Here is a 12,525-nt window from a genome sequence, read left to right as displayed (position 1 = left end):
ATTTAAAAAAACCTTTTGAAATAGTTCAAATAGCTGATCTACAAGCTCACAATGTCTCTATGTAGATCGGCTGAACTATTTTAAAATGTTTTTAAAAACAGTAAAAAATGGCAAATACGTTGAGGGATAAGGGTGGCGCAAGATGGAGCCCCTTGTGTAGAAAATAAACTATTACTGCTATGTAAAAAAAACAAGAGCTGATAATGTTTAGTCTTGTGACTTGCACTCTGACCTCTTGACCTCTGGCCTTCTGACAAGGATTGACCTTAATGGCCACCCAGTGGACCCTAACTGGCTTCCCAACAACAGTCGTGCGTGTGCGTGTGTGTGTGTGTCATTGATGCAGACAGGGCACAAGAGTTAGTTCTCCTGAATTGGAAAAAAGGCAAGACTGACCCAAAAGGAGGGTGAATAAGGGAATGGTGGCAATGGGCCGTATGAGGAGCTGACGGGAGTAAAAGATACAGCCAGGGGCTGTAATTCCTCTCTCCATGATACACTCAGGGTTCAATATATGCTAAGGTGGGCTGCGAGGGGTCCAGGCCTCTCTTCTCAGGGTTCAATATATGCTAAGGTGGGCTGCGAGGGGTCCAGGCCTCTCTTCTCAGGGTTCAATATATGCTAAGGTGGGCTGCGAGGGGTCCGGCCTCTGCTTTTGGTTATTCATTTTTTAAATCATTGACTCTCCAGAGATATTGGCCCGTTTTCCCAAAGGACACCTCTTACACCATGGTGTAAGAAGTGATGATGCACATGCTCAGTTGCTCCTCTAGGCCGCACACAGAAGCCTGTGAACATAGACATTTCGTGCATAGATATGCCACGCAATGGTAGGCCTCAGGTCTACCATTCTGACATTTTATTTAATAATATTTGGACTGCTGGACAGCTGACAGTAGGCTCTCTTTACTCTTAAAAGAAATACAATTCTTATATTATACAGTGTGTATATATATATATATATATATATATATATATATATATATATATATATATATATATATATATATAATTAATTTGTATTTATTTATTTCTATACCATACCAGGCCTGAGGCCTACCATTGCGTGGCACATCTATGCACGGAATGTCTATGTTCACACGCTTCCGTGTGCGGCCTAGAGGAGCAACTGAGCATGTGCATCATCACTTCTTACACCATGGTGTAAGAGGTGTCCTTTGGGAAACCGGGCCATTGTCATTACAGCGTATTGGTTGAAGTGTTGCCAAGTCTGCTCATTAGAAGTGACTTTGATTGTTCTCCTGTAAAGTCCCTTGTAAATATTGTTCAGTCAGAAAGACTCACGTCAAAGTAGATTAACGATTTATTGTAACAAACAAGAGCTAGTGCCCCGTTGGGCACTGGCCTACTTGGAAAGATGCAAATGGTAAATGGTGCAATTATATAGCGCCTTTATCCAAGGCGCTTTACATCGATTGTGCATTACATTCACACACACACATTCACACACAAACCATGCAAGGCACCAACCAGCACATCAGGAGCAATTACAGGTTCAGTGGCTTGCTCAAGGACACTTCGAAACTAACTCTGGGGGAGCCCACAGGGTTTCGAACTGGCAACCTTGCGGTTACCATCCGGCAAGTTGGAAATGCATGCTCCACCCAGTTAGTAGCCTACTTGCGCGAGCAGAGCGGTGCAAGTACTTTTTTCAGCTGCGTATGTCGGTGACACCCTCGCCAATCAGGGATCGTGTATTTTTGGTGCCGTCGCTGATCAGAGCAATCAGAGCGCAAGTTGTAAGTGGCCCACCCTCGACAGATTCAAATGGCTATATTAACAGACGTACTGCTTTTGGCGGGAACGCTCCGCCATAAGGAATGTAATAACCTTCCGCTCCTGGTAGATTGATCTGTCAGATAAGCTAATATGGTATTCGCTTCGTGTTTGAGTAAATGGCGACGCCCCCCTGAGTAAATGGCGAACTGTGACTGGCCAGTCGCTGTGATTGACAGCCTACACCTAAACCTAACCCTAACCTTAACCTCAGTAAAACTATACCTAAACCTAACCTCAGTAAAACTATACCTAAACCTAACCCTAACCTCAGTAAAACTATACCTAAACCTAACCTCAGTAAACTATACCTAAACCTAACCTCGGTAAACTATACCTAAACCTAACCTCAGTCAAACTAACGCAGTGGCTGGGGGGGGGGGGGGGGGGGGGGGGCGTTTCCAAGAACCGAATGCGAAGTGAATACCATATTAGCGTCTTGATAAGCTTTTGGCGGAAATTGGTGTCATGATCCCAGGAAATAGTTGAAGTCCTCCTGGCACAACAGTACTTGCACGCTCTGTTTGCGCAATAGTGCAGTTCTAGTTAACTATATCTTTGCTTCTGGGGAGGTCCTTGGAACAACATATTTTCAGATGGGGGTCGGCGACCAATTACATATATAGTTGGGGGTCCTTGACATGAAAATGTTTGAGAACCACTGACATAGAAACATAGGGTTTTTCAGAAAACTGTCAGGATTTAGGTCTAAATGGGTTTTTAACTCTGTCAACTCTGCTGTGAGAACATTTAGACCAGTGATAAAGGCCTCACTGATAATCCATGAGATTTATCTGGTGTAGAATCCTTGAACTACAGGGCACGCACGCACACACACACACACACACACACACACACACACACACACACACACACACACACACACACACACACACACACACACCCCACAGTAAATTATTGATCAAACAAACTTGAGTGGATGACATCAGTGTCTGCCATGCACCACCGTCGTTTAAGAGGGCAATAGATAAGGACAGATAATACAGACACACGACATCTAAAGGCATGCACCATGTTGAGTTTATTTTACACACACAAACACGCACACATCATGACACACACACACACACACACACACACACACACACACACACACACACACACGGAATGGTATTGGGGGCAAGCAAACAACAGTTCAGTCTGTATAGTGAATGTACCATTTCATGTATACAGTCCATGCATGTCTGTCTGTCTGACACAATACAGCAGGCTATGGAACTTCCTTCCTGGAGAGACTGAACTCCACTATGCTGTGAAACAAACAAACCACTGAACTCCACTATGCTGTGAAACAAACCACTGAACTCCACTATGCTGTGAAACAAACCACTGAACTCCACTATGCTGTGAAACAAACCACTGAACTCCACTATGCTGTGAAACAAACCACTGAACTCCACTATGCTGTGAAACAAACCACTGAACTCCACTATGCTGTGACTAGTGGACAAGAGATCCCAGCTAGTCATTTTACACTTGGTTGCATGCTGAAAATAGCAGATCTACAAGCCCACAATGCGACACGCTGTGAGCTTGTAGATCTGCTATTTTCAGCAAGTGTAAAATCAGTCATTACGACATCAAGGTCCGCCGAAATACATTTAGTTGACTAAATCAACTGTAGATTTAGTCGACTAAAATATTATGACACTTATAGTCGACTAAAACTAGACTTAACACTAAAACATTCCAGGTGACTAAATGTGACCGAAATTAAATTAAAACTATCGAAGAGATAAAATCAAAATGTGCTGCCAAAAACCACACTGACCACAACACGCTGTGAGCTTGTAGATCCCCACACAGTTTTTTGGTGGAGACTGAGAGATATCAGCGTAGAGGTGGACAAAGGACGTGGACACGGAAAAACTGAAAAAAGGAGACAGACAAATTCTGAAAATGTGTGCGAAATGTTTAAGTATAATGTAATCAGATTTGACTACAGATTTGACTATTTCTACAGATTTCCTTCTTCTAATGCAGATAAGACTGGGAGGATTATATACAAAACGTTTTCTCCAGGAGGACAGACTGAGACTGACATAAACCAGATAGGAGGAGGAGGTAGAGCACAGAAAGATCCTGAGGGGTTTCATTTATCTATTTATGAAAGGGTGTAGAAAACTGACCCGGAAAAGAAAGGGATTTTGACTGTGTGTCCTCTTCTACCCCTGGGCCTGGATACCATCCGTATCATATTATTATTGTCACTGTTCAGCGGTGTTGATTTCGTCGACTAAAACTAAGACGAAAAATGTTCGTCGACTGTATACCTTTTTTCACTGAGGAAAACGAAATGAATACTATAAGCTATGATGACTAAAACTAAGACGTCAACAAATAAAAACTAGACTAAAATGTCAGGAAGGGACTAGTGGACAAGAGATCCAGTATAAGTCATTTTACACTTGGTTGCAGGCTGAAAATAGCAGATCTACAAGCTCACAACGCGTCGCTTCGCTCCACGTTGTGAGTGACAGACAGACGCGAATGTGGCTCAGGAGGTAGAGCAGGTCATCCAATGTGTCCTTATTGGGCAAGACACTGAACCCCTAATTGCTCTCGATGTGCTGGTTGGTACCATGCATGGTTTCCGCCGCAATCTGTGTATGAGTGTGTGTGAATGGGTGAATGTAATCTATGTAAAGCGCCTTGGATAAAGGCGCTATATAAATGCACCATTTACCATTTACAGACAGACAGACACTCCTCCCAGCTCAACGCTCAGCTCAAGAGGTTTAAGATTACATGCCCCCCCCCCAACTCCTCCACTACACCTGACCTCACACCCAAACCAAAGGCATGACGCTCAGCTCACATTACAATGTCCCATCCAGGATGGAATACAATGCTGCTCTGCACCTCAACCAAAGTGTCGTCATATAGTGTGTGTGTGTGTGTGTGTGTGTGTGTGTGTGTGTGTGTGTGTGTGTGTGTGTGTGTGTGTGTGTGTGTGTGTGTGTGTGTGTGTGTGTGTGTGTGTGTGTGTGTGTGTGTGTGTGTATGTGTGTGTGTGTGTGTGTGTGTGTGTGTGTGTGTGTGTGTGTGTGTGTGTGCATAACATTGTTTGTGAAAGATCTGGACAACATTTGAGCCCATCGCGCGCACACACACACACACAAACACACACACACACACAACCTATAACATACAATTAAACTTTTTCAATTTGTTTGTGTTTTTGAGCTCCCCTGTGTATTTTCTATCCCCACAAATATGCAATTTTGAAGGAAGTTTATGGAAATTGCTCTCAGGACAGCTCAACTGATTTGGTCGTATTTGTGATGTCATCAATGTCACCCTACTTTGTATAATCAGTCTTCAGTCTTCAGTTCCAAATTTGCATTTCTACTTTGTTTACAATGTCCGCCATTGTTGATTTTCCAAGCTGGCATGGAATGGAAACAAGCCTGTGTTTATCTAGCATCAGTATTATAATGACTCAAATATTAAATAAGTTGCATATATGCACCACCTCAGGACATTGTGGTACTGCAGCTAAAACATGTTATAGCTGCTTTAAGGCAGATGTTGACAGAAATTGGACCACATTTAGCCCCACTTATATAGGTAATGTTACACTAATTTAGACAATGGAGAACTAAAAACACTTGCTTCTCACTACCCCATGGATTGACTTGCTACCAGTGCACTCAGGGTTAGATTTGGCCAATCCTTACTTGTCAGGGCAAGGCTTGGGTACAGAAAACGGTACAGTTTTCTGTCTAACCCGTTAAACCCAGGTTTAACGGGCTATACTTGGCGATGTTTGAACACACCATGGAAACAATAAGGGACAAATGGAGAGAAAACAAGCGAGAGAGACAGAGAGAGTGTTAGGTAAGAGCCCCCTTTAGAGAGAGAGTGTGTGTGTGTGTGTGTGTGTGTGTGTGTGTGTGTGTGTGTGTGTGTGTGTGTGTGTGTGTGTGTGTGTGTGTGTGTGTGTGTGTGTGTGTGTGTGTGTGTGTGTGTGTGTGTGTGTGTTCAAAACAAACAAGCAGGAAATGTGTGTATTCATACATTCATTTTTGTGTGTTACTGCGTGTGCATGTACAGAGGTAGAGTAGAAAGGCCTTTAGCAGAGAGAGAGAGAGAGAGAGAGATCTCAACCCAACACCTTGTACTGGTTCCTGTTAAGAACAAAAGACCGACTATAGCAGGGACGTGCAGAGAGTGTTAGAGAGGCAGGGGGCTGAAATCCCGTGAGAGGGCACTTTTGGACCGAAAATAGCAGATCTACAAGCTCACAACGTGTCGTGCTGTGACGCGTTGTTGAGAGCTTGTAGATCAGCTATTTTCTGGGCGCAACCCAGCACTCTTTTAACCAGTGGAGATGCGGTGTGTACGACGTGGATTTCTAAACAAATTTGTTCAACGTAAAATACTGTGTTCAAGTTCAGGAGAATTGGGAGGAAAAAAGCTATTCTCCTGAATGCTGCCTTCCGGCATGGCATGGACGGAAAGGAGAGGTCACTACGTGGCTGCCATCTTACCTCGGGGCAGCATAATATTGTGTTTACGGGGCTTTTTAAATAACCATATCAATTTTCAACCGATTTTCAAATGGTTTGGTTTGTTATAAACGTCGGAGACGTCTGCATACTTATATGATTTTATACGACGTTCATATGACTGTTTTTGTTTGAGCTGCCATAGAACATACTGTACTCTAGACCCTCAGCAAGATAGCCGTCGGGTGAACTACGTCAGAGACTCCGTCTTGAGCCATCTAGCCATTATTATGTCTATGGTTGTTGTGACCACTTACTTAGTTAGAGCGTTCGCAGTCCTGCCCCCTTTCATGACGACGACAGGACCAGGAAATAATTCCCCATTCATTTCCCCCCATAGACATTTCAAAAAGTATTTAGTTAAAGACATGCAAGCCTCAAACAAAAGCCAACTCGGATCGTGACAAATCATGATGACAAATTATTATTTGATGGGCCGAACAAATAATAAGAAGAAAAAAAGGGCAGGTTACAACACTTTTCTTTTGTTGTTTTTCTTCTTTGTAATTACTTGTTTGGCCCAAAATATTGTGTTTGTTGTCACGATTGCACTGAAATGACTATGGGAAACATGCATGGGGAATTATTTCCTAGTCCTGTCGTCGTCATGAAAGGGGGCGGGACTGCTACGCTCTACATGCAGGCTGTCGCTCTAGAAGAGTATAGCATGTGCTTTGCCAGTAAAGTATTACCCAGGCATTCCAAAGGTTTGTTATAAGTTAAAAACAAACTTAAAAATTCCTAAATCAACAATGGCTGCTTTGGCTTTGACTGAGTGAGTGTTTAGTTGGCAAAAATGCTAACTTAACTGGTATAGTATTTAGCTGGCTGGTTGGTTGGCTGGCTGGCTGTGTCTTCTGCTCTATTATGGAAACTGGTCGAGGTCATTGTTGTTAGACAAAGGGGCCATGCACAACCCACAACAAAAAAGTGACATCAGCAAGGAGGAAAAAAAACAAAAACACAGCAGGGGAGCGAGGGAGGGAGGGAGGAAGGCGGACAAGTGAGCTCCCATGTCATTTTACTCAGAGTTGCTAAGGAAGCTGATATTCGGCTAAACCTATAGCTCTGGTCCATAGCTCTATAGCCGTTGCATTTAGAGCTATGTTGACTTTTGGGGCTCGCATAAATGCAGACCAGCCGCTCGTCTTTAGCGTAAATAAAAATAACGTTTTTGCTTCTCACAAAGAAGGCGGTAATCCCTTTTTTGGCCAAAAAGTTCAGTTTATACAGTACGTGTGGTGGGGGGCTCAGAGTGCTTCCACTAAGGAAGGTAGGCTTTCTAATGTCAACCCGCCTTTGTATTGGTAACATATAGCTCTAAATGCAACGCATTAGAACTGTCACAGCTATGAACTGTCACAGCCAATCTATGCAAAGACTTACAAAAGACATACAGCACCATCTGCAAAACTGACTGTCCCCGTTAAAACAACCATTTAAACTCCTGTCTGGAACTTGGAGAACATTTATTTTCTCATTCTGACAAACCAACAGTTAACACTTCCCTTGACTGGAGTTACAATATTAGAGCCTGTTAATCACTCGCAAATTAATGCACCACTTTAAAGTTCACAAACAATCAAAAACAATCATGAATTCAACTACCTCCTCATACGAGCTTGTAGGTCTGCTATTTTAGAAAATCTTTGAATATATATTCTTTCAGAGCAAACGTTTTTAAAATACATCGCTAAGGACTATATCTTCCATTAGGAATAGATTGAGTGTTCACTGTTCAGACAGAGTGTACTGTAGGACTCCATGCTGCTGGCTGAAGCCTGCTGGGACAGATTTGCCATTTTTCTACTTAATCTCGGAAGGAATTCTTCCTTCAGCAGCAGCACCAAAAACTACCTCAGACATTAGGAGAGGAGAAGGAAGACAGACAGACAGACAGACAGACAGACACAGAGACACAGAGAGAGAGAGAGAGACAGACCATGAGATAAGACATCGAGAGAGTATGTGGGAGAAGGAATTGGACAGAAAGCGCAAGAAGGACGGATGGTGAGATAGAAATGAAGACAGAGCACCAGAGAGAGAGAGAAACTAAACACCTGCCTGTTTAGTCAATGTAGGAGGTTAACACAAGCTGGCTGATTAAACAGCACTGTTGATGGCCGTTGAAAACGTGGTTGGTCTCATTTGCCTATGTGTCAACAACATGGAAGCCAGAACAAAGACATCTTTTGTCTGGTTGAGACAGACGCAGGCCCATGCAGGACTGTGCTGTGCTTGAGCATACTTCATGGATAGCTCTGGTCCATAGCTCTAATGCGTGCCTTAGAGCTATGTTACTCTCAACTTCCGCCGCTCGCATGAATGCAGACCAGCCTCTACTCTTTAGTGTAAATAAAAATAACGTTTTTGCTACTCACCAAAACAAAGGCGGGTTGTGTCAATAGACTACTTTCCTTAGTGGAAGCACTCTGAGCCCCCCACCACACGTATAAACTGTACTTTTTGGCCAAAAAGGGATTTTGTTTCCACCGGAAAAAAAACATTTTTAGTTACTCCGCTGCGCCCTCTACTGATATTGCCCAGAGAACTGCCTCATAGAGGATATTTTTCCTCCGGTGAAAAAATATCCCTTTTTGGCCAAAAAGTACCGTTTATACGTGTGGTGGGGGGCTCAGAGTGCGTCCACTAAGGAAAGTAGGCTTTCTATTGACACAACCCGTGTTTGTATTGGTGAGTAGGTCAAACGTTCGTGAGATTTCCACTAAAGAGGAGAGGCTGGTCTGATTTCGATTTGAGATTTAATAGGGAGAGTCCCATAGCCTTAATGCAGGAAAGAAATTCGCAGAATCGAAGCATTATAGGCTATGGACCAGAGCTACTTCATGGATATGTAACAATAATGCAAAGTGGTGATATTGGTCCGGAGTGTATATGCACAGTATATACACTCTCTCGTAGATTTTGACATTTCCAATCTATACGAGAGTCTAAACCCCCTTCTTATCCCCTGTGGATGTTGGAGAGACCCCCACTGAGCCCCCTGCAACTCTGAACATGTAGCCTTATACAAAACACAAAATATAAGGTGCTTACTGCTTACCCTGATGCCCCAAATATTAAGAGAGGCTGCCCGGGTGCTTGTGCAATGTATTAGTATCCGTAGTTTGCAATAAAGTCTACGAGAGTTTCATTCTTAGGCTATACACCCAGACGACACAGGGCCAGACAGCTAGAGAGCAGAGACAAAAATATATAGGCTAACACACTAAATGGCAATCTCTCTCTGAGCGCCCCTATCTCAAATGCTCAATTCCTATCCCTCAACGCTCATTCATAGTCTGGATTTTCGGTGGTGAGGTGACCACCACTTCGGTGGTGAGGTGACCACCGGAGCTGAAATAACGTTGAGCGGTGGTGAGTAAAAACCACCGAAAATCCAGACTATGGATAACGCTTAATGCTTTCTGATGAACAGCGATCATCCAGCGCGCACACACATGAATATGAGCACGTCACGTGCACAAATAAACTCACGTTTCTCGTCATCTGCGTGAACTAATGACGCTGCTCTTGACAGGACATCCAGTGGTGTCTCCATGGTTACCTGTGATGATGGCGGGACAAAAGAACACTTTGTGGTCACTATTGTTTCACAAACACATCACTGTTTTATGCCTCGATTATTTAAACTGGTGTCTGTATACATGTCTTTAACCAGGGTGGGAGGAACCCCTTTTGGTGTTTTAACTAAGCATTATGACACTATTTTTTTAGCTTGTAGATCTGCCATTTTTGGAAAAATCTTGAAAATGTGGTGCAAAACTTGAACTTGAATATATAGTCTCTCAGAGCAAACGTTTTTAACTCATATCTTTGCTTCTGGGGGTGGGGGGTCCCTGGAACAACATATTTTCAGATGGGGGGGGGGGGTCGGTGGTCAATTACATATATTTCTTGGGGTCTTTGACATGAAATAGTTTGAAAACCACTGACATAGAAACATAGGGTTTTCAGAAAACTTTTTTTTTTTAGAATCGGCCTCAGGTCTACATGGGTTAAAATGAATGCGCAAAAGCAAGAAAGTCCCAGAAATAACCCGGGGTCAGTCACCAACATTACACACCAGAGTGCCAAGTCCGAGCCACAGGAGATGCAGTAAACAGTGCTCTGTCCCGTAAACGCTTAGACATGGTTGAAAGTTTGTTCTTGTGCCAAGACTGCAGCAAACGTTGGAAAAGTGACAAAGGAGACAGTAGCCTCTCTGTCACTCACTCACTCACTCACTCACGTGCCTGCCTATACAGCATTATATAAGACAAGTCATATAGAGGCAATATCATGTTGCAATTGGGTATATATATATATATATATATATATATATATATATATATATATATATATATATAGTGTATATAAGAAAGACTATAGACATGTTATTGTTTAGACGTTAACGTTGAACAAAATAATTCTTCTACATTCTCTAGTATATAGACTCTTGATTGCCAATGTTAATTAACACGGGGCTATAGTCGGCCTAGGTCTATATGAATGAATGGATTCTGGACAGAATCGCACTATGCACGATTGCATGCGCGCTCCATCGCCGCGCGGCACGTCTCTCCCTCGCGCTTCTACACCCGTCCCACTCTCAACATTCCAAAGATACCTTCCCCTACATTTCTCCTGCGAAACGGCTTTTAAACAACACTCCGCAGTGTCAGCACAATACAAGTGTTTTGTCTGCGCCATGCGGGCCATTTTCACACAGGTTAATTATTTCTGCCGCATGTATAACATCATGGACAACATGATGGTAAAACATAGCCTACAAAGTACAAACATCAGTGAATAGCAAGTTTTCTGAACACAAAAACTAATTTGATAATGTCTCTGGGAAAGAAATAAACAAGTATTTTCGGATCAAGTGTAAATCTATACTATACACCCTGCAGCAGTCCACTATTATAATCCATGATGATACTACCACCGCGTTAATTAAGTTAACAACAAACAATAACCCTTTACATAATGGGCGCGGGTTGAATTTCAATCACTCTGATGATTGTAGCTCGATCTCTCTCTCAGTATGAAGTTATGAACGGTGCTGCGTGTAGGCTACATAATGAGACATTATATTACTAGTCCATAAACACTTGATCAAGTGTCAGGGTGAGAGAGAGAGAGAGAGAGAGAGAGAGAGAGAGAGAGAGAGAGAGAGAGAGAGCGAGAGAGCGTTGAACACAAGCGGCAAAGCAAGCAATAAGCAGCTACAACAATGCAGTAACACAAGTTTTAAATGGTGTGTTGTTGTTGTTGTCGCTGTACGTGCTGGACTATATCTATAGCCTACATACATACATACATACCTCCTCCTCCTCCTCCTTCTCCTTCAAGCGCCACTTTGGAATCCACACACAGACTCGTAATAAATATATTAGCCTACAACAAAAGAACGAATAAATAACACACACACAAAAAAAAGAGAAATAAATAAACCCACAACCCGCGCGGAATAATAATAATCCGCGCAAAAAAAGAGAAACAAAAAGCGGGCGATCCGATTATGATCCTCTCTTCTACGGTTTTGTTGTAACGCGTAGATCAGACAATAGTAGTAGCTGGGCTGACGGGACTAACTTGGTTGTAAACGAGGAAGGGGGGGTGGTGGGGGGTAAGAATGCGTGGAATGATGGAATTCTGTTCCTAGCAGGTGGTGAGAGCAGAGCAGCGCTGATTGGTTGGCCCCGAGCTGGGAAAGCCATGATATCAGCATACATTATCATATCATTAGGATAATGTGATGGTTGCGTCACATCCTTATTGGTCAAACGACAAAGTATCTATAGCTTCAGATAGTTAATTGGTAAAGTGTTGTTTTTGGCGGCAATTTTTGATTTGAGTTTTAGTCAACATAGTCTCTTCAATAGTTTTAATTTACTTTCAGTCACATTTTTTTGTTTGTTTTAGTCATTAGTCTCTTATTAGTTTTCATTTAGTTTTAGTCTCATTTTAAGTCACCTGGAATGTTTTAGTCCAGTTTTAGTCAACTAAATATCGTGAGATTTTGAGATAAAATGTATTTTGGCGGGCCTTGATGCCGTCATAATGAATGATTTTACACTTGCTGATCTATAAGCTCACAACGCGTCGCAACACCTTGTGAGCTTGTAGATCAGCTATTTTCAGTGTAACCAAGTGTATAAAATGACTTATACTGGATCTCTTGTCCACT

The 12,525-nt window shown here is 42.6% G+C and overlaps 1 protein-coding gene across 1 annotated transcript in view; it reads right to left on the bottom strand.

The window, feature by feature from the left end:
- Window positions 1–11,858, bottom strand: part of vgll4b (vestigial-like family member 4b) — a 70,126-nt gene extending 58,268 nt beyond the window's left edge. The window contains exons 1-2 of the mRNA XM_080788410.1: window positions 11,660–11,858; window positions 9,828–9,897 (exon numbers count right to left, since the gene is read on the bottom strand). Coding sequence (XP_080644536.1) covers window positions 9,828–9,891 — 64 coding nt within the window. The 5' untranslated portion in view covers window positions 9,892–9,897; window positions 11,660–11,858. The remainder of the gene's footprint in view (window positions 1–9,827; window positions 9,898–11,659) is intronic.
- Between the last annotated feature and the right edge of the window lie 667 nt (window positions 11,859–12,525).

Source organism: Protomyctophum bolini (genome assembly GCF_963924005.1).
Source record: "Protomyctophum bolini genome assembly, chromosome: 2".
In the NCBI taxonomy this organism is placed as follows: Eukaryota; Metazoa; Chordata; class Actinopteri; order Myctophiformes; family Myctophidae; genus Protomyctophum; species Protomyctophum bolini.
The sequence above is the reverse complement of the archived record's forward strand: the minus strand, read 5'-3'. Positions and strand labels throughout refer to the sequence as shown.